General features: G+C 50.2%; 1 protein-coding gene across 1 annotated transcript in view; it reads right to left on the reverse strand.

Moving 5' to 3' along the window:
- Positions 1-13,003, reverse strand: part of LOC149746907 (thyroglobulin-like) — a 36,606-nt gene extending 23,603 nt beyond the window's left edge. Inside the window, exons 1-3 of the mRNA XM_089899197.1 lie at positions 12,851-13,003; positions 9,388-9,552; positions 8,210-8,377 (exon numbers count right to left, since the gene is read on the reverse strand). Coding sequence (XP_089755323.1) covers positions 8,210-8,377; positions 9,388-9,552; positions 12,851-13,003 — 486 coding nt within the window. The remainder of the gene's footprint in view (positions 1-8,209; positions 8,378-9,387; positions 9,553-12,850) is intronic.
- Positions 13,004-22,454: the final 9,451 nt, after the last annotated feature.

Consider the following 22,454-nt stretch of genomic DNA (forward strand, 5'->3'; position numbering starts at 1 on the left):
ATACTGTTGGCCAGCAACTGAGGATTTGAAATGAACATGACACAGATCTTGCCATGGGACAGCCTGGTAAGGTCGCAGAGGTAATGTGGCAATGAATGAAGTGGTCATGAAACCTGGCTGAGGGTTGGTGTCCAGTGGAGATGGAGGTACAGTGGAAAGAGGGTGAGTTTGGGAAGCACATGACCACTTCCTTACTCTCCCCTCAGCCTACTCTGATCAGTCAGGCCTTCCACTAACCCCACTGAAATGGCCCTTACCAAGGGCGCCCAGGACCTACATTCTGTCAGGTCCAGGGGTCAGATCTCTGCACTCAACTCACACCACTTCCAATGACGTTGTACACTTGACCTCGGCTTCCTTTCAGAAAAACGTTCTTTTCTTGGCTTTCTGTGACATCATAGTTTCCTGGTTTTCCTCCAAAGCCATATCTATAGCTCTGAACTCTCTCTTGAACTCCCAACTCATCTACTCAGCTGCCAATCTAAGATATATCCCAAATCTGGGCAATTCTCACCATTAACCTTCATTTAACATGGCAGCTTGCTCCCTGGACCTTGCAATGGACCTCAGTCTGGTCTCTACTTCCTTTGTTACCCTTCCATAGTCAATTTTCCATAGAGCTGCCAGAATGCTCTTTAAAAAGATGAATCAGCATAGTTGATTTACAATGTTGTATCTGTATGGTAAAACTATTTAAAAAATAATAATAAAGTGAATTTTCCTGATTACTAAAGAAAAAAGAAAAAAAAAGATGAATCAGTACGATCATTCTCTAACTTAAAACTTTCTGATAACTGCCCCCTGCAAGTAGAATAAGTCACTTTTCTGATGACCTAACAGGTCCCTGCAACACATCTGCCTTCCTCTCCTACTGCCTCCTCCATCATCCACTGGGTTTCCCAGCACCTGGCCTTCTGTGTCCCCCAAACCAGCACTGCCTCAGCCCTTTGCACTGGCCCCTCGCCTCACTCGCCCCACAGCTGGCCCTTCTCATCACTGAGAACCAGAAACCACCTCCCTGAACTCCGTACAAAAGTGCTTTCCCCCGTTGCATCACTTCCTCTCCCGTTACACTTTCCTTCAGAGCACTCTTCAAGATCTGAAACTCTTACTTTCTCTGCTTACGCATCCCTGTCTGTGTCCTCTCCCGAGAAGAGAAACTCCATGAGCCAGGAGCCTTATCTGTTCAGGTTACAACTTTCCCCCCAGCCTGGAGGAGAGCCCTCAATGAGTATGTGTTGGCTGCATGCACGGATCAACTCGGGACCGTTCCCGCCCCGACCACTGGGTGTGGATGTGACGGGACAAGGGGCCAATCTCTCCACCATCCAGCAGGCCCGGTGTCCAGACCTCACCATCATTGCAGGGGCACACGATAAAACGTTCCTTTTAATTTAAAATCAGAAGAAAAAATAAATATGATAATAATGGATATATAAGAATGAATCCAGTCTAATTCATCTTTTACCTGCACAGTCAGAAAATACTTTTACTGTTCTGGGGGGACAAGTCAACCCCGCCAATCCCTGGCTTCCTCTGCACTGAGAATGATAACCCCAAGCATCAGGGCCGGGGGACACTCAGACAAGGTGCCGTGTGTGCGTGACCACTCTGAGGGCCAGGTGGCTACAGCGCTGGCGTGGAGGGGTCCCAGCGTGGTTCCCAGGGGTTGGGTACTGTCTCCTTCACCTAGAAGTCCTCTCATAACTGCAGGGCTGGTCTCCCTGTGCCCATTCAAAGCCTAAAGAGAAGGCAGCTCCAACTGGTTAGGCAACCTGCCTGAATTGCATGGCTAAAGCAAGGAATTGTGACCCATTTTTCTGATTCCAGGTCCTGGGCTCTCCAGAGAGCCTCACGATGCCCGGGGTTGGGATCCTCGAACCACCCGACCCCAAAGGGCTGGGGAATTCGGTGCAGCAGCCCCTCTCCGCAGGAAATCCATGTACTTCCCTGGGACTCCTGTACCGTCCTCTGCTATAATCTGTCACCAAAGGCTTGATTTTCCCAGGCTGGAGCTCGTGCCAGCGCCTGGGGCTGCCAGGTGCCACTTTCTAACTCTCAGGCGGGCTGCCCTCCCCCTCCCTACTCTCCGCAGGGCCCCCATCCCACCTGCTCCTGGGTGAGGCCAACTCCTGGCCAAGCTCAGGGGCACCTCAGCGGCAGCGATTCTGATTTTTCTCGCCTTCCTTGGAGATGGCTGTGCTTTGGAGGAGAAGGCAGAGCATCGCCTCTTGGAACAAATCTGCTTTTGATCATGCAAATTAATGCCCGGTTAATGTAGGCAGACTGTCAGTTTCACCAGTTAGGGGGAGAGAGAGAGAGAGAGAGGGAGGGAGGGAGAGAGAAGAGAGGGAAAAATCCCCACCATGGCAAATGATGAAGAATTTCAACGGAAAGCTGCTACTTCAGAAAATAAGATCGTTCTCTGCGAACAGAGCCTTTCCAGGCATCTCAGGCAGCGCTGATGTTCCGCGGGTATGTGGTTAACTTTGCTGGTATCATTAAGACTCCTTGGGTGGGCCATAGATGGCTTGGGATGGTAAGTGGGTGAGGGTGTTCACGTGGAATCTCTGGAAGCCCTACCCAACCTCTTTGGGCTGCGGGAATTTAGTGGGTCTCCGCTGATGTGATGGACGCGTGAGTCCGGGGGCTCACTTGGGGTGGGAGGGACGTCTGCCCCTCCTGTGGCTTACCCCAGGGAGCTGGGTGGTGTGTGTTTGTGGGCTGGGCTCCGGATGGTACTGATGCAGGGTGGCATGAGGAGAAAGCATGTGTGTGCGTCTGCCAGGATTTGGAAAATTGGCCCAGGTCAGGCGAGGTGATTTAGTGATTGTGTGTCCTCTGTATTCCTGCTTTCTCGGGGTTCTCCTCTGGACGGGGGACAATAGCTTTGGATGCTGACCATAGTAGTGCAGTTAAAGAATTAAGTGAAAAACTAATATTTATCGAGCACATGGTATTTTCCAGACATTGCTGCATGTATGATTTCCTTCAATATCTTTATGAGGATATGTACTAATAATCTCCCGATTTTACAGATAGGGAAACTGAGGCTCAGGCTCTGGAGAACTCAAATACCCCTGATTACAATCCATGGACACCCAGGGCACTCTCCCCGCTCCGTTGACAGACAGCTGGGGGAACAGGGTCCTGGTCAGTTCCTTCGTCACTGGGTCACTACTGCTGGCAGTGCCACTGTCGGTCCAGTGACCCCCCTTCCCTAACTGCCCTGAGGTCCTACAGTAGGACGACCATCTCTCCAAATAGCGTGTATCAAACTGCATTTTAGTTACTTACTTTTGCCCATTTTCTATTTCGTTACTTGACTGAGCTCCCCGAGGGCAGGATTTAATTTGTATTGATGCCCCCAGACACCTAGCACAGCATCTGGCACATAGTAAGTGACCTTGTGAAGTATCCCCATGACTAAATGAATAGGTCTCTGTGTTGGGAAAACCAACTTGAGACCCTGTTCTAGGCGGATGTGGAAATTTTCTACAGTTGCAGGTATGTTCTGCTTCTCAGCACAGACAGGGTGGGAAGGGCTCGGCCCATATGGATGGACAGAGGATTCGGGAAAGGAATCGCTGGGATGGAGGCCCTCAGGAATGTGCCATCCTGGGTTTCTCCTTGGCTAATGGCAGCTGGACTCAGGTGCTATGGAGCCTTCCAGGTGGAAATGGAGAAACCCACAACCCAACGCTGAATACAGGTCACGAGCAGGCTGAGGAAGGGAAGGCAACCCGGAGGGCACGGGTGAACAGAATGTTTGGAAATAAAAGAGGAACTTCAATACCACCTCCAGAGGGCAGCTGGTAGCTCGGTTCCCACTTGGGTGTCCACGCTACTCCATGGCATTTCTGTGTTGGGCATGATTCTGAGGATTATTCCTCTGGGCTATGATCTGGCTGTAGGGTGGTGTAGGTGGTGCTAGTGCATTTCCATCCCTGTCCTAGAGTTTAGCACACAAAGCGCCCCCAGTTGGAGCCAGAGGACCTTCAGTGGAGACTTGGCTTTGCAAATGACTAGCTAGTAGACCTTGGGACAATCATTAAACCTCTCGAAACTTATTTCTCCCTCCGTACAATGGTGTTAAATGTTGGTTCGTGGGTATGGAGCTCATAGCATTATGGCTGAGATAAAAGAAGAATGTGGGTGCAACTGCAAAGCCCTTTGCACCGAGGCGCCCTGATTCTAGCTGGGTTTGTGCTCACCCGGCATATGCTGTCATTGTTGGACGACAAGCTCGTGGAGGGAAGGCCTGGCTTTTCCCAGAGGGCTGGGATGGAAAAAGGGTGCCTTTGGAGTTGAATTCTGGCTTCTCTCTGAACTGGTTTCCCATCTGAGCGTTAGTGATAATAATCCCTGATCCATAGGGTCGTTTGGGAACAAGTGATCTCCTTGAAGACTCCTAGGTCAGATCCATAATTTCATTCTTTCCATTGAATAAAGATTCATTGAGCACTTACTGTGTGCCAGCCACTTTTGTAGGCACCACAGATATAGCAGAAAGCAAAATAGATAAAGTCTCAGAGCTCCTGGGGCTCACATTCCAGAGGAGGAAGAAACAGAGTAGACGAATATAGAACATGTCAAGGGGAACAAGTGCTGAGGACGGGGGGCAGGATAAAGGGGAGAGAGGGTGCTGGGGGTGTGGATGCCTTTTGCACCAGAGTGGTCCAGGATGTTCTCTCCAAAGAAGCAGACCCTGAAGGAAGTGAGGGAATGAGGTACCTGGGGAAGAACATTCTAGAAGGGGGAACAGAAAGTGCCAAGACCCTAAGGTGGGAGCGTGCTCAGCAGACTTGAGGAACACCACAGGGACCGGTTAGGCTGAAGCACAGTCAGCGGGAGGAGGCGGGCAGCAGGAACGAGGTCAGAGGACAAACAGTGGCCACGTCAGATAGTGGGCATTAAGGACTGTGGCTTTTCCTCTGCATGAGCTGAGGCCACTGGACGGCTTTAAGAAGAGGAGTGATGTGATCTGACTTACACCATAAAGGGATTACTCCAGCCCCTGTGGCTCTCATAGAGCAAAGGGGGCAAAGCCAGAAGCAGGGAGATTGTTGGGGGCCATTGCAAAGCTCCCGGAGAAAGATGATGGCAAGCATCAGGGTGGTGGCAGAAGAGGTGCGGAGAGGGGGTTGGAAACATCTTGAAGATAGACGCGCTGATGGAATGCTGGTAGGCAGAGAGAGAGGTTTGGAGTCTGGGTTGCTGTTTACTGAGGTGGTGAGGACAGCGGGGGCACAAGCTGGTTGGGGGTGGGGACATAAGTGGAATCAGCAATTCATTCTGGCCGTGTTAAGACTGAGAAGTGACGAGACATCTAAGTGAAGACGTCAAGTAGACCCTGCGCTAACAAGGTCTAGAGTTCAAGGGAAAAGCCCAGGCGGGAGGTACAGAGTGGGGCTGCAGGTACACGTTCAGGAGATGCCGGCATGTAATGGCACTGCAAGTGTGGACTTGGCCTCAAACCCGACTGTTACTGCATCCCTGCTTCTCCCAACTGTCCACAGCAGTCAGCACCTAGGTGGGTTCCCAGCGGGATGCAGGCTCACAAGAACCACCCAACGACTGCACTAGCGCCTGTTCAAAGGAGAATAAATGGAGAAGGGAAGTCAGACAGGAATAGTCAGCCGGTTCCCTATTCTGGTGCCTGGACTTGAGGGCACGCTCTCCCACCCATCTCCTTCCTGCTGCAGGCAGTGAGCTCTGTCAGCAGACACGATCTTCCTTTGCAAGCGGACCAAGGAAACGTCTCCTTGAAAGCCTCAGAGGGAAACTCAATGCATTGTTGAGGAGGGCTTCCAGTCCTCTGGATGCAGGTTCCCTGCTGGAGGGGGTTCAGAAATTCAGGGCAGAGTTGGGAAACTCCCAAGATGCTGCTGGGAGAGGACCAGGAAACACCAAGGCAGCCGCAGACAATCCTCTTACAATGGGTTGGCATCACCCGAAAATGTAAACTTGAGCTGCCCTACGGTCAACCCCAGCACCAAGACCGCCAATAAGAGCTCCCCTCCCCCCAGCCCCGACGGATGGCTCTTCCACTGGGGGTGGGAGGAGTATAGGAACGTGCTGCTGGGGCCTGCTTCTAGGATGATTCCCCAGGCTCCCGGGAATGGAGTTCTTCTCTCTCTCTAAGGTCGGAGATGGCTGGGATGCATTTCCAGCGCATGGTCCAAAGAACCAGAGCTGTGAGGATATAGCATCTTCTGCACAAAGATTTCCACATCCTCCCCTGACGGGCAGTGTGGAATGAGGTGTTGCATGGAAGAGGGTCCAGGGCCGATGGCCATGTCTTTCCATGCTGCCCATGCTGTAGGGCATCGTCTCTCTCGGGCAGCACGCAGGAAGTGCAGCACAAATGTAAGGACGTTCGTTTCTTTCTCTTGCTTTATAATTCTTTGTTTTTGTGAATCTTTTATAACGCTTAGTATAAGAGTACTCATGTATATAATTTATACTCAAATGACTGTGCTTACTATTTTTTAACTGATGACGGGCTTGATCAAAGTAGTGGGAATTTGAAGACCCACTACTTTAGAGAAGAAAAGCCCAGGGCTAGTGGTGGAGAATGGCATTGTTTCAGTGTTTCCTGAGTGTTAGTCTGGTTCAATAATCAAGTTGCAGCCCCTTGAAGTAAAGGGCTGAGTCATATATGGGCGCTCGGCAGAAAAATGTAGAGATGGGTCAGGGGCAAAAGTTCCTTCTCCATGGCTGTGAGTCAACGGGATGGAAGCTGTTAGCGACCTAAGCTCTGCTCTATGCCACCCCCTAATACACACACGCACAACGCAACACAATGCTCTCTATTTATACATATACATATATATGCACACATATGTGCCTATGTGATGTATTCATACGTATATCAGTAACGTTAGTAATATTAAATGCATACTATTCTTTTTCACATTGCCACACCTCCTGGGATCGCCCATGTTAATTGCTTGCTGTGTATCTTTCTGCAGCACTATTCTTTCACACAGAAATACGTACAATTATACACATTTACATTTTACAGATATACACAGGTTGGTTTAAATATACGAATGCTACGTTAATTTCACGCTCCTCTGCATTCTGATTTTTTTGTTTTCCATTTAACAACATATTACAGGCACCCTCAAGCCAGGAGAGACGTATCTGGTTCATTCTTTTCACCGTCTGCGTCATATTCAATAGTGTGTATCTTCATCTAGTCAACCATTTCCCTGTTCATAGACATCTGAGTTGCTTTCAATGTTTTTGCCACAGTAATCAATGCTGTGATTAATACCCTTGTATACATATCTCATGTCAAAGTGGTGCTTTTATTGCTGTGAGATAGATTCCCCTAAGTGGGGTAGATTACCCAAGGGAATAGCATAATCCAAAGGATGCGAGACCCCATTGGGGTGCATTAATGATTCTTTCTTTGTTGTGATTCATTCCAACGAAACTGCCTTATATTCAATAGAGCCAGACAGAGCCCTACGCTGAGTGTGGGTCCTCACCTTGTGTCATGTGCTGGGGCCACCATCCCAGGCTGATGACCTAGAGGACCCATCAGGAGCAGCTTGACAAGGAGGGGTGGGCGGGCCAGGGGGGAGCGTGCTCGACCTCTTCCTGGGTGGCTGCATCCTGTGAGGAGTGATGGCCTCTCTGGTCTGAGCAGGAAGTGTCTGCTCAGGCAGATAAATGACCTCACAAGTCCCTCGCACTTTGCTGCGTCTCCAACAAGACACACGAAGCTGCTCTTGCCCTGGGCCTGGTCCACACTTTCCTGGGACGGCTGGGAAGCTCAGAAGCTTGGAAGGCTAGTGTTTGGGTTTCCCTGCCGGGACTCTCTTCATCCCCACGCCTCTCCTTCTCCCAGCCTCCGTGGGACAGGCATCTTTCACGGAGCAGCAGTACCCACAGCCTGGAGCCCTGAAGCTGCAGAGCTCCTGGGGCAGCCCTGCTGACAGTTTCCCACGGCGATTCCTCCGCAGCTGTAATCTGTGGATGTGTCTGTGTTGCTCACAACTCGGCAGGTGTCTTATTTCTGAATCCCACCCACCCCTACCACCTCCCAAACTTCTTATAGAGCCTTTGCACATGTAGTTTTTCAGCGATTGTTTTGAAAATAAGCAAGTAAGTCGATGACTCTTGACCAAGGTCAGACTTAGGTCCAGAGCCACTGGGCCGCAGCCCGCAGGGGCGCCTGAGGCCTCCTCCCACCTACCTTCACGGCCTTGGCTCTGCTGATGAGCCCGTCGTCCTGAGAACTCCCGAGGAGCAGATCCACCTTGACCCGCGGAGCTCTCTGCAGTGCTCTGGCTGGAGCTTCTTGGAGGTACTGGCCGTTGACCACAGGGCCCCAGTAGTGGAAAGGGCCACTCACGGCCAGAAGCTGCATCAGGTGCAAAGGGGTGTCATGATTTATATGGACTTTGTCCTTTATAAAAATGGTACCGGAATCATCATTGCATTGCTTCACTTAATCGGGTCTGAACCATAATGAACACCAGCGCTGCTTATTTACCCAAAGCTCTACTGGGAAATAAGAGTAACGTGGCCAGACAACAGCCAGGCGGGACACCAGGCGACAGCGCCGGGAAGGGGGGTCTTGCTCTGAGCAGTGGTCGGTCCCTAGGGGAGCATCCCAGAGCCTCCCACCAAAGTGACAACAGATCCACAGGGAGGAACGGGTAAGCCTGAGCCTGTGGTTGAGTGAGTGAAGCAAGAGATATTGATCGAGGAGGAGGTGGCGGCCAAGGGCAGGATATGACAGGGGAGTTCATCAGCGGTAGCCACCATCCGATTAGCCCACATTTGGAGGGGCTGAGGGTAAGACCTGCGCCGCGCCTGCAAGTCCAGGCTCATTGCCGAAGGGATTAAAGCGTCAGCTCAGATGACAAGTTATTCCCGCTAGAGTCCCCTTTGTTAATATCAGGGCCAGCCAGAGAGACTGGCGGCTGTGAGCAGGGTCTTTATAGGCTGGAGAAGGAAGCAGACAACTGTCCTGCCTAAGGGGGCACGTTGGCCTCGCTCCACTGCAGCCGTGACCATAGTGCTCAGTACATGTCGCTGTGGCTTGACGGGGTACCACCAGGGTTCCAGCAAGACCCTTTACCTATGTCACTTCATTTTCTTTTCCTCCTCTATAAGGTTCCCATCATTATTCCCATCGTACAGATAAAATCTGATGAGCAGAGAGATCTGCCGACCCTCAGGACCTGTGCTTGGTCCATCGCATCCTGTGGCCTACGCACGGCACAGGGGTTCTGGAAATATGCACTCAGTTCCAGCTGGTCACCAGCCTACTGCGTGGCCTTGGGTGGGTCCTGTCTCCTTTCTGGCCTGCTTTCCATTTGTAAAAGATCAGAGGGTGTCCCTCCCAACTCGCACACAAGTGCCCACCTTGGTCTGGGCGTCATTGAGGACACGGGCAGGCTCCCGGCGGAGGCAGGACACCATCTCTTGGATGGACGAGGTGGGGCAGCCAACCTCCTTCGCCAAAGCAGCTGCCTGCTGCTGAGCCTTCTCCGGCCTGATGACAGCGGCGGGGGAGAGCACGGAGCCTCCCTGGAAGACAAAGCAGACTCAGGGCCCAAAGTCTAGATCATCTCCCATCCTCTGCTCAGCCCAGAGACCTCAGGGCCTCATCAGGGCTCTGCATCCTTCCTCTAGGTACAGGAGTCCCAGGACCCTTCCCGGGATACCCACAGGCATCTAGGAAGTCAGAGCTGATCAATATTATACCAACATGTTGTGAGCTCTTGAGTGAGTCTCCCTAGGCCTCAGTTTCTCACCTGTGAGAAACAGCGAGAGCAGTGGACCGAGTGATCTTCAGTCTTGGCTATGAACTAAAGTTGTATATTGAGGCAGAGGTGATGGTGGTTGAACAGGGACAAATATCAGAACTGTCCCCTGAGAAGAGGACTCTGCAAAAGTGGATACATCCCACCAGCACCTCCTGGGGGCTCCTTAAAGAGCAAGCTTTCCTGGGTCAGTTAAGCTAGAGTTGGACTTTAAAATAGATGCCCACTTAAAGGTGATGGAAACACAGTCATTGTGAAAGTAAATTTTATCATCAAAGTCATTGTAAGTCTCCGTACAAACTTCAGGTCTCTGGGAGCATTTCCTCTCTAAGAATGCAGGTGGTGGTTACTGGGTTCTGGGACATGGCTCTCCGGGCCTGGACTGTTGGTGGAACTGGGTCTTCTGCCAGGGGTGGAAGAGGTAAGCTGAGGGGGGTCTTGACCAGGGTAGGACCCCGGGGCCCATCCTCTGTGGGTCACACCTTCCCTCCAGCTCAGACGCGGGCTACTGCCCACCATGGAATCAGGGACGGTCTGGGACTGGACTGCTGGCACCGCTACCATTACTCGTGATGCTGCCACTAATAATAGTAACAGAACGGCCGTCGACTGGGGACTTAGACTATCTCGAGAGCTTCCGCCTTTTTATCTCATTGGATCCTCATTAGAGATGTGTACGTTAGCGGCTGTTGCTGTCTCCATTTTATAAATACAGAAAGAAAGAAATAGGGAAATTAAGTAGCTTGGCCAAGGCCAAAAATCTTATCAGAGGTGGAACCAGCCTGTGGCTTCAGACAGCTGGGCTCCAGAGTCTGCTGTGCTCCAGGGCCTTGGGCAGAAAGTAGAAAGCTCTAGATCTATGACCAGCCTCTGTAATGAGGGGCAGCTGGGCTGGAGAGTATTGGTCATGAGGCACTTACTGCTACCTGCCAGGTGGTCCCCCTCCCAAGAACCTTTTCTGCTTTGTCTCATGTAATCGTCACAACCAGAATACAAGGTAGGTACAACTGTCATCCCCGCCCTGTCGACAAGCAAACTAAGGCTCCAAGAGGAAAGGGAGAATCCTCACTTATCAAGTACCTAATATATACCAGGAGCTAGGAGCTTGGCAACCACAGTTTATAAGTACTTCACATGTATTAACTCAATAAATCCTCTCCACAACCCTGGGAGGTAAATATTATTTATGCCCTTATCTTAGAGAGGAGGAAAGTAAAGCACAGAGAGGTTCAGTATCCTGTCCAACGTCGTACAGCTGGTGCGTGGCAGGGCCAGGACCTCAGTCTCAGCAGCCCACCCCTGGGCTGTGCTCTCAGCCCCACGTGATGCCATGTGTGTTTTCACATCCAGAACAAGAAGGTGTGTCCAGGAGCTGAACTGCCCCCCTTGCTCCAATGTAAAGAGGACACTGAGCTGGCTGACTCCATGGTGTATGTTTCCATTTTAGGCCCTACCCTGAACTAAAAATACCAGCAACACAGAGCTCGGTTTCCTCATACGTGAAATGGGTTTACCAGCAGGTGCGGCTCTCTCTAGGTCTTTGAGAGGGTCGTTGAGGTAATGCAGAGGAAGCATTCCGGAAACTGTAAAGTGCAGTGCCCATGCTCCCCTGGGTCGTTGTGTTCCTACCCACTGTGTAAAAGAGACAACAGACAGAGGTCTAGAGGGGGGGACACCGACCCTCCTGAAAGCCGTCCCAGGGGTCTTCGTGCTTCAGGTCAGGACTGAGGGTCACGGGCAAAGCACGGGCACCGCAATGACAATAGGCCGCCCTGAGGGTAGACAGAGAGCTGAGGGCAGTACTGGGCCAAGCAGCTGCCCAGAGGGCAGGCAGCCCTCTGCCTGGGGCCTGGGGCTGGGCCTGTCCACACGGAACGTCGAGGCTCCAAATCCCAGAAGCTAAATGCAGCGAAAGTAGAAGCTCTGTGATCCAGACCCGCCCCAAGTCTGCAGGCTGACTTCACACGTTCCTCAGCACCTTTCCTCCTGGGCGCCTTGACACAGAAGTATCGATCCACGTGGTCCCTCTGGGGCGGTGGGATGCCCAAGAATCACAAGAGCCAACCTCAATGGAGCGTTTCTGTGCGTCCTCAGTATCCGACAGATATTTATCTACTTAAGCCTCACTACCATCCCACGAGGCAGGGGGAATTAGCACCCTATTTTGTAGAGGAGGGGGTTTCAGGCACAGAGAGGCGCTGTGGACCTCCAGCCAAGGGCTCTTGCTCTGAGCTTCAGCGTCTACAAACCAGGGCAAGTCCTAAGCAGTGATAAAAGTAATATGCCAGCCAATGCCAGCCAACCTGGAGCTCAGCAATGGTGTCAGCAAGTGAAGGTCATGATGGTTGAACCCTGACGTGGAGTCCCTGTGCCCGTGGGTTTATCCTTCCAACACTTGAGAATGTCAGCCTTTCTGAGAACCACTGAATGTGCTCAGTCTGAAGGGAAAACACACACACACGAAGACACACACACACACACACACACACACACACTAATACACATTCACGATATTCAAGGTTAAAGCCCCATGTTCTAAATGGCGCTTTGAGCTGACAAAGTGCAGAAGGATGAGGTGGGCCTCTGAGCCTGCTCTGCCCACAGAGAGGCTGCGAGGAGGTGCGGACTTCAGGATGGGGCCCTCTAATGCGTTCTACGTTTTCTACAGATGTCAAAAGCCAGAGTCCCTGATACGGTGAGGAAGTGGTTAAAGGCGTGGGTTACACTGACATTGCAAGAGGGAACTCAGAGAACTTTCCTGTCTTCAAGAACTTTGTTTTAATCGATCTTTCTGAAGGAAACCACATTCTTCATGGAAAATCAGTGGTTAAACAAGCCAACGGCCGGCTCAGCCCTCACTTTGAAGCACTTGGTTGAAGACGGAGAACTGGGGGCGGCAGGAGGGTGTGGTGCGCAGAGTCGTGCAAAGAGCGGGGCCTTTGGGGGCAGAAGGACCAGGTTCAAACCCCAGCCCTGATGCTCGCTGATGTAGTGACCTTGGGCAAGTGAGTGACACCTGGGGCCTCGGTTTCCTCATCTGTGAATGGGGATGACGAACCTACTCCACAGGTCATGGTGAAGATGCCCAGAGGAGGTGGCTGCGTCTTCCCCACAGCGGGAGGTGAGGTCCCTACTGCTGTGAGCGCCGCGGGGCTCAGGGGACCGGGGACCAGCAGCAGGGTCTCTCCAGCTCGCCTGTCACGCCAGCCGTCCATCCCCAGCCCTGGGCCCGCACTTTATCTAAATCTGACCTAGCTATCGAGTGGCAATGAATTTCCACTTGCTGTTTTTTTTAACTTTAAAAATAGTGCAGGGCAAAACCACAATTGCTGACCACTGCTTTTTCTTTCTGGAACCTCTGAACACAGGAAGGTGTCTTGACCTCAGCCAGCCACTATGGTCACCTGAGAGTCAGGGAATGCCCCTGGCCAACCACGGGCACAGAGCACGTGCTCACAGACAGAAAGACACACTCACAGTACAGCCATGCACACATACAATCACGCACAGACACACACACACACACACATTGCAGACACACACAGACTCACACTCAAAAACACACACTCTCACACAGAGACACAGATAGAAAGACACACACAGATACACTCAGCCACACACAGACACACCAGACTTTTCTTGAAATGGACACCTCCGTGAGCCATTCACAGGTCTTCCCCAGAAAGCACCAAGGAGGGGGAGTTTCTGTAGCAAACACGCCGTCCCACGAGGGCCTGGTGGCCCTCTCTTAGGGGGACAGGTGAGTCCAAGGAAGTGGCTCTGGGTGGCAGATGAGCCCTCCAGGAGGTGCCCGTTCCTTCTCGTCTCCTTCCTCGAGTCCGTCACCTTCTGCCACCCGTCCCCCCCGCAATGGATCCCTCACCCGTGAAGGGGCCGGTGATGTTACCTCATGGGGAAAGAGGGGGTGGGTGGGAAGCTGGGCGCCCGCCGGGGGCACAGTGTGGAATCAAGGAGTTAATTCATGCCGAGCCCTTGCGAAGGTGCCCTGCATGTAGATGTAACAATGATGGCAATAATGCTCATTTAAACAACACTCACCATGTGCCACACACTCAAGGAGGCTGTGAACATAGCGGCTGGTTTACACCCAAGAACAACCCTACGAGGTGGGGACAGGGTTATCGCAGCCTTACAGGTGATGAAACTCAGGGCAGAGGTCAGGCTCCTTGCCCCGAGTCTCACAGCTGGGGAGCGAGGGCACCGGGATTTGAACCCAGGCGGTTGGCTCCTTAGTAGCATGTTCTAACCTTGTGAGCCCTCAGTCTTATGCCTCTGGTCACCGGTCCCTTTCCGTCCCTTGTGAATGTGAGGCCAAAGCAAAGTGGAAGGTCATGGCTCCGGGCCCGGGCAGACCAGGGTTTCGACCCCAGCTCCACCCATTGCCATCTTGCCAAGTCCCTTTGTCATTCTGAGCTTCCAGCTCCTGATCTGAAAAATGGGGACATTTTGGTGAACACTCATGGGGCTGGTATGCAGAGTGAGCGAGATGATGGGGGCAAACTACCTAACATGGAGTCATCACTTGATAAAGTTAGTTACGGTCATCGTGGTGAGCGCCGTCACCTATAGGTATTTTACTCCTACAAGTTGACGTACTATCGTTTGATATTATCATTATCAAAGTCACTTACTTAAACCTGTTGTTACAAACCTAGTGACAGGTAGCGAGTCCCTTGCAATCTCTGTCTTGGATTTCTGCTCACATGCACGTCCTACTTTTTGAAAATACGGACTATATCCATAGGACACACGTGTTAGTGGCCTCAAGACGAGTCTGTCTATCATCAGTGTCAAGAGAGAGCAGGGAATTCTCATGCTTTCAAAGTTCAGAGTGGGGAGAGAGTTCTGAGCATGAGGGGGGTCCAGAGGAAGCTGCACAGAAGTAGGACTTGAGTGGGCTTTGATGGGAGGAAATGATTAGAGAAAAGGAAAGAGGCCAGGTGGCCACTCTTGGGGGGAATAGGCGGGGATGGCAGGTGAACTCAGGGGTCTGATTACCCAAGGGAGCTGTAGGGGGTAGCAGCTCGTTGCAAGTATCCCAGCATCCCCAGAACAGGACTTAGAACTCAGAAAAATATGTACTGAATGAGTGAGCCAGTGGCTGTGTAAGTGGATGGGTAGATGGATGGATGGGTGGATGGATGGACCAATTAATTCTCCTGGGTGAAGAGAGGCATGGGCATAGAGAGGTAGTGAGGAACAAAAGGGAGAGGGCTTTAAATCCAGCCTAAGCAAGAGGTGCAATTAGAAGGTAGTAAACCCCAAGATACAGGACAGGTATCTCACAGGCGGCGAGGAGTCAGTAAAGGCTTCTGAACAGGTGTTAGAGAAGGTACTTTAGGAACGTCCTTGAGTCATTTGTCTTTGCATCTCGGTGCAGAAAATAGTGTATAGCTTTCAATAGCCTCTCCGCAAATGAGCCTCGAAGCTTCCTGAAGATGAACTTCTGATGGCAGAGGTTGGGATGGTTATTCCTCTACCCCCGGAGCCTAGCACAAAGCTTGGCATACGGCAGACCTTCGCTAAACATTGGTGAGCAGGAACTCAAAGGAATGGCTGGATGGTGGATTGACCGCTGAGTGGGACGAATGGGAGAGGTGCTGTCTGAGGCAGGAAGCCCAGCAGAGGCTCGTGTGGCCAGAGGAGAAAGGGGTGAGGCGTGATCCAGAGCATCACTGCCACTGCCCTGCATAGGACCCTCTCCTAGGAACGGGCCCAAACCTGGAAGGTTGAGACCAGAATATTGTAGACTAGCCGGACTGGGGGACACCATCGAGGCGGACAACTCAGAATTCTGCAAACTAAAGCAAGAGATAGACTTTTTAAAAAACCTTCTGTACATCCAAGTTAATATTAGTATTCTCTTTAATCTTTTCTACACCGAAATCATCTTCTTTTCTTGATCCCTAAAAGCATGAGTTTTAGTCTAATTTGTAACACTTCGAGTTTGGCAAAATTTCAGTCAAAGGGATGATAATTAACACAACTTTCATCTTGAAACCCTAGTCTGAGGGCATAAGAGCACGGCTTCCCCCTTCCTCTACTTCTTAGGAATCAGTAGTTCTTGTTTTTAGTTGGTGAAAGCCCAGGGAATTTGGATGAGGAAAAAAAGCTGTATCTTAGCCCTTGTTAATGTCCTTTGAATATCAGACGAGGTGTTGCCCTTGCCTCGAGGCATCTTAACACCAAGTTCAGGGATGAATCGTAACCTAGGGGAGCGCGTGAAAGGCAAGGCTGGAAAGAGGCTCCGTGAGTACTTCCCGTCTTACGGAAAAGTGCGTGTGTACGAAATGCATCACCTCTCTAAGCCTCAGTGCTCTCCACTATAAAGCTCCAGCCTCACAGCCTTGTTGCAAGAGGTGTATGAAGCGCACTGTGTGAGGAACTCAGCACGGGGCCTGGGGCAGAGCACACGCTCACCACTGGCTTCCGTTCCTTCTCTTCCCCTTAGTTCTGTGGGTCCTCCCAATAGGACAACAGCCCGCCAGCCCTTTGGTGACTAATTCTACCTTGTCATTCTCTGTAAACCTTTGAAAGCAACTTGCAGTGTGGAAAAGTGGGGTAGCGCTTCATAAATTGCTGCTGATGGCAGGAGTCAGAACCTGCAGGAAAGACAAACAGCCTGGTCCCTCTGAGGCGCAGGGAACAGAGCAGGAAGTACGGCTTCACGGCCAGGTCTGCTTCCTCCCGGCCCTGGGACGCCTGCTAAGCCCTCCACAGCCTCTCTCCACCTCCGTCTCTCCATCTTTATATAACTTTCGTTAAAACATTTTTTAAAAAGCTTCTGGCCACACCACGCAGCATGTGGGATCTTAGTTCCCCAGCCAGGGCCTGAGCCCCCTGCATTGGAAGCACGGAGTCTTAACCACTGGACCACCAGGGAATTCCTGCTCCATCTTTATATAACTTTTAAAGAGAAGTGGAAGGGAATTAAATGTTTACAACGTACCTTTTAAGAGCTAGTCACTCATGCACATTTTCTCATGTGATCCCAGCAACAGCCCTATGTGGATTATCATCCCCACTGTATAGATGGAGGCTCAGAGTGGGCACGTACTTTGTTCAAGGTCTTGGGACTAAAAGCAGCAGAGCCAGGGTTATAAAGCTTGCACTGTCTCTCCCCTACACTGTCCTACCTATGGCTGGAAACAACGAGAACTCAGCCCATCACACCCTTATTTTCCACGCCACTCGGGGTGGCTTATGGGTGATGACCCGCAAACAAAATCTTTGCGAGGGTGGCCAGGACAGAGAGAGGAAAGGCGGGGAGAGTCTGGCTTCTCCTGTGTCCGGAGTGCCGAATGGGGAAGAGTCACACAGGGCGGCTTGCGAAGGTCCCTTGTCATGCCCTCGTTATGTCTGCAGCCTGGAAAAGCCACACAGACCAGAACCCACCCTCGGTCACTTTGATGTGCATTTACAACTGTCTCACACTCTGCTTTATACAGAGCGCTCACTCAATCTCATTTCAATACGCTCACACACCTGATGAAGTAGGAAGAACCAATAGTATTTAAAAAGAAAATACATTACTTGTTTAATCACTCTTTTGTACGTTCCCTACTTCATTCCAAAAAGAAATTGGGGTATACTCAGGAAAGGGTGTCAGAGAAGTTTAGCAAGCTGCTGGTACCAGGTGAAGGAGGTTAAGAAGCCAGATTTCCTGAACCCCAAGATGCTGCGGCTTTCCCATGATGCCATGCTGCCTTGATGGAGGGCAGGGGTCCCGTGAAATTCACACCATCTCCCCACTGCCTATCACTCCACCAGGCTCTCTGGATAGCCCAACTTTGCCAATTCCCAGAGTCCCCTATTAATTCCAGGAGAGGGAATGATGGGTGAGTTTTATGGGCTTTTTACACTTTTCAGAATATTCTAACTTTTCTCCAATGAATTTATATTACTTTTAATTAGAAAGAATTTTAATTACATTTAAAAGATCAGTTCCATACTAAAACATAACCTGACTCTTGTCAAGAGGAAAGCAGCCATAGTCACTGATCAGTGGATGAGTGGCAAGGCCAAGACCATGGAAGAACACTTGGCAGGGGAAATAAGAGGAAGACCTCCGAGGGCAGGAGAGGCCGTCCTGACCGAGAGGAGTGGTCCCAAGAACAAGCCTTGCGTCATCGCATCACAGGTCTGCCGAAATGGCAATCTTCTTCACACCCTGGAAAAAAGCTAACGTGCATTGTCCTACAGCCATCGGTGTCACCTGTTTAGTTAAAGGCAGAATGGCAACCTTTGCAATCTTTAAAGCAAAAACAGCAGCACAAAAGTCTATGGTAGAAAATACAGGCGAACAAAACAAAGAAAATTAAAATTACTTACTGTCCTCTCAATCATGACTGCTAAATACTGTTATCCTCCTAGCATGTATCTTCCGTGTGTGTGTGTGTTATAAGTAGGAAACAGGTTAAATCATATTGATTTTGAACTTGTCTTTTTCTATCTCACAGTCCATTGTGAATATCAGTCTGTGCTGATACCTAGCCATTTAGGAGATTTTCTAAAGCCATCGTGCCTCAGGTATTTAGGCTGTTAGGGAGAGAGTCATGGAGAGGTTAGGAGCAGCTGCAGGTCACACTTGGATGCAACGCCCTGCTCTGATTTGTACTTTTTGATTTGGACTCTTCCTTCATCTGTAAGAAGGAGTGTAATGATGCTGAGAGTTTCCCTAGAGGACTGTTGTAGTGAAAAATAAGATGATTTTCATATAACAATAGGGTGCATTACACATGTGAGTGTTCAGTAAATGATAGCTTTATTGTTTCTAGTTTTAGACAACACTGAAATGCACATCCTTGTAGCTAAATCTATTCACATAGCCATCATGATTTTCATGTACAAAAGAATTACTAGGCCAAAAGGTATACATATGTTTTTTCTGTGAGATAATGAAAATGTATTGAATGAGCAGTTTACATAATATTTTAATCGTTTCCCAATAGATACCAAGTGAAAACCTTTATTAAATGGAAATATTTTTGTATTGTATATGTATGATAAACATTTAGATAGTATTTTAAACCATGTTTCTCGGTCTCTATAGCTAACTTTTTAAAAATGGTTTTAGGGCTTCCCTGGTGGCGCAGTGGTTGAGAGTCCACCTGCCAATGCAGGGGACACGGGTTCGTGCCCCGGTCCGGGAGGATCCCACATGCCGCGGAGCGGCTGGGCCCGTGAGCCATGGCCGCTGAGCCTGTGTGTCCGGAGCCTGTGCTCCGCAACGGGAGAGGCCACAACAGTGAGAGGCCCGCGTACCGCAAAAAAAAAAAAAAAAAAAAAAATGGTTTTAATGAGCTATAACTCACATACCAGACAGTTCACTCACTTAAAGCATACAATTCAATGGTTTTTAGTTATATTCACAGAGTCATGCAACCATCACCATAATCTAATTTTAGAATATTTTCATCAATCCACAAAGAAATCCTGTACCCACTAGGAGTCAGTCCCCATCCCCCACCCTCACTCCCAGCCCCTGGAAACCACTAACGTACTTTCTCATTCTGAACATGTCATATAAATGGAATCACACAATACCGTGGCCTTCTGTGTCTGGCTGCTTTCACTTCATCCATGTTATAGCATGGAAGCATCAGTACTTCATTTCTTTTGGTTGCTGAGTAATTCTCCACTGCCTAGATATACGATTATTTTGTGTACCTATTTATCTGCGGATGGACATTCGGTTGTTTCTACTTTTTGGTGATTATAAGCAATGCTGCTGTGAACATCCGTGTCTAATTTTGCGTCTGTGGTTATATGTCTTCATTTCTCTTAGTTGTATTCCTAGGAGTATGTATGTGTGTATGCTGGGTCATACAGTAACCCTATATTTAACCCTTTGAGAAGGTGCCAACATGTTTTCTAAAGCAGCTGTGCCACTTTATATTCCCACAAGCAATGTACAAATGTTCCGATCTCTCCACACCGTCACCAACGCTTTGTCTTTTTTATTATTATTATGGAAATTTTAGTGGGTATGAAGTGGTATCTCATCATGGTTTTAATTTGCATTTCCCTAATGTCTATGATGTTGAGTATCTTTTCATGTGCTTATGGGCCATTTGTATATCTTCTTTGGGGAAACATCTATTCAGATCCTTTGCCCATTTTTAAATTGGGATAATTTGTCTTTTTGTTACTGAGTTATTAGTGTTCGTTGTGTATTCTGGATACAAGTCCCTTATCAGATATATGATTTGTAAGCATTTTCTCCCATTCTGTGGGTTGTCTTTTCACTTTCTTGATGGTATTTTTTGCAACACAAAAGTTTTTAGTTTTGGTGAGACCCAATGCATTTATTTTTTTCTTTGCTGTTTTTGCTTTTGGGGTCATATATAAGAAACCACTGCTTAACCCAAGGTTCAGGAGCCCTGCCTAGCATTCTAACTATACATATTTTTAAAACATTTTTTATAACGTGCTGCGAAAATGCCTTACAAAAGGGCATTATTATTTGCAAACTTAACCCACCAACCAACCGTGTCTACACATGGAAGGAAGAGGAGGAGATGCCAGCAGGTAGTGGGTGCCTGCTGCGTGGCACGTCCTTTACATCATCTTCTAAACCTCGGAACTGGGGAGAGAAGGCCGTGTCCCTTTTATGAAAGAGGCACAACGCCTCAGACAGGATAAATGACTTGCCCCAAATCACCCACTGCTTCCGAGTTGGATTCGGTCTGTCCGTCTCCAAAGCAGCTGCGCCGTCCGGCCTCCCTGTGCCAAAGGGAACAGGGACCAGGCGACTATCCGCTCTCAGCCTCCCTCCTCCCGACACCTTTGGCAAATGGTACTCTCCGCGGGACCTGGCTACAGATTGTCCCCTGTACCTGGATGCGCTGTGTGGAGGCCTTGCCCAGGTCTCCGCTGTGGGGAGCCCTCCCGGGTCGGGGAGCCTCCTGGGCACTTGCTCGGCCTTGGCTTGGCCCCTTTAGAACAGAGCTTGCTCTCCTGTCATGTTTCTCCTCCAGGCTCTTGGAGACTTGACAAAACGCCTTTTTCCATCTGTCACAAACATTACATCCAACGGCCTCAGTCACCTTCTGGCTGTCAGAAACCATTTACACTCTTGGCACTTGAAAAGTACTGCTTTCCCAGGCAAAGGCATCACCCTTTAAAAGGGACACCCTGAGTGATGGCCAAGGCAATGGCTGCCCCCTTATTTCAAAGGGAATTGAAAAGGCAGGCTCCTGAGCCTTTCTCCCTGTTCTCAACAAGCAATTCATACATACACGGTGGACAGGTGTCGCTTTTTAAAAATAATATCAAAATTATAACTTGTAAAAGTGCCTAGATGTTTCTTCCCAGTCATGTGTTCCTGTGGCTTTGTTTCAGGGACCAGCTGGCCCAGAATAATGCCTAGGGCAGCTGGGACTGTGTGGAAGAGAGGGCAAGTCTTGGCCTCGGAGGATGTCAGCCTAGGCTTTCCCACATTCTTATTCTTTGGCTTTGAACAAATCAGTCACCCCTTTAAGCCTCAGTCCCCTCAACGATACAGCGCGTGCCTCACAGCCTTATTGCAAGAGGCGTGGGAAGCACAGTGTGAGGAACTCAGCACGGGGCCTGGGGCAGAGCAAACGCTTCACTGGCTTCCGTTCCTTCTCTTCCTCTAAGTTCTGTGGGTCCCCCCAGTAGGAATGCCAGCCCTTTGCTGACTAATTCTACATTGTCGTGCTCTTAAAAATTTTGAAAAGCAAAACCAGTGTAGAGAAGTGGTAAGAACACGGGCTTAGAAATCAGAAAGACTTGCGTTTGAGCCTCTGCTCTGTCCCTTAGTGGCCTTGTCGTGTTCATAGTGATGCATCGGTGAACTTCACCAAATCAGTTAACTTCACCAAATCCATTTTGTAAAGTCGGGATTTTATTCATCCCTCTTAGTTTTGTTGTGTGGGTTGGTGACATCAGGATACATGAATAACCGGTACTGACGGCAGCTCTGGGGGTTAGCCAGCCCTTGCCCAGGGCTGCACTTGCACATCTAATTTCAAGGTGGAAAGATGGAGGGGTGAGAGGCACTGCCTGGATTCCCAGCCCCGAGGAAGCTGGCCTAGAACCGAAGCCTGGCCACTCTGCCCCACGGGAGAGACTGAGCTGCCTGTTTTCCCTGTAAGTTTGACTCCACACTCAGCTGTGGTGCGTGAACTTCCCCACCAAACGTGAGCAGCTAGAAGACGGCAGAGCCCAGCCCAGACATCCAGGAGTGCAAAAGCCATGTCTGATTACTAGTTTCCTCCCCGTCACCCCCGACTGCCTCCCTCTCTCCATCTCCCCTTCCTTTGCTTTCTTCCTTCTCCCTTCCCTCCTGGAGTAAATGGCCCCGGTCAGCTCCTGACCCAAGAAAGGGCTCCCTGTGCCTGCCCTGGAGAAGCACAGTGTGTGTGGAAGTTCTGAGATTCTGGCAGGTGTGGATGGTCTTGTGTGTGCAGGAGGGGAACTGGCTGGGGGATAGGGTGTCCCCTCAGGGGACAGTAGCAGCAGGAGGGGTGACCTGGGCTGCGTGGACATGATTGGTGGTGACTCTGGGTGGAGCGAGCAGAGCAGAGAGGAGGGGTGTGGCCGGCGTGGGTGTGACATCCCTGGAGAGGTCAGCTGAGGAGGGGCACCTCGGCAAGAGCCTGTGCTGGGAGGAAGGGCACA

Source organism: Delphinapterus leucas, chromosome 17, assembly GCF_059928025.1.
Source record: "Delphinapterus leucas isolate spDelLeu-1000000601 "Yukka" chromosome 17, BTC_Dleu_Yukka2, whole genome shotgun sequence".
NCBI classification, from domain to species: Eukaryota; Metazoa; Chordata; class Mammalia; order Artiodactyla; family Monodontidae; genus Delphinapterus; species Delphinapterus leucas.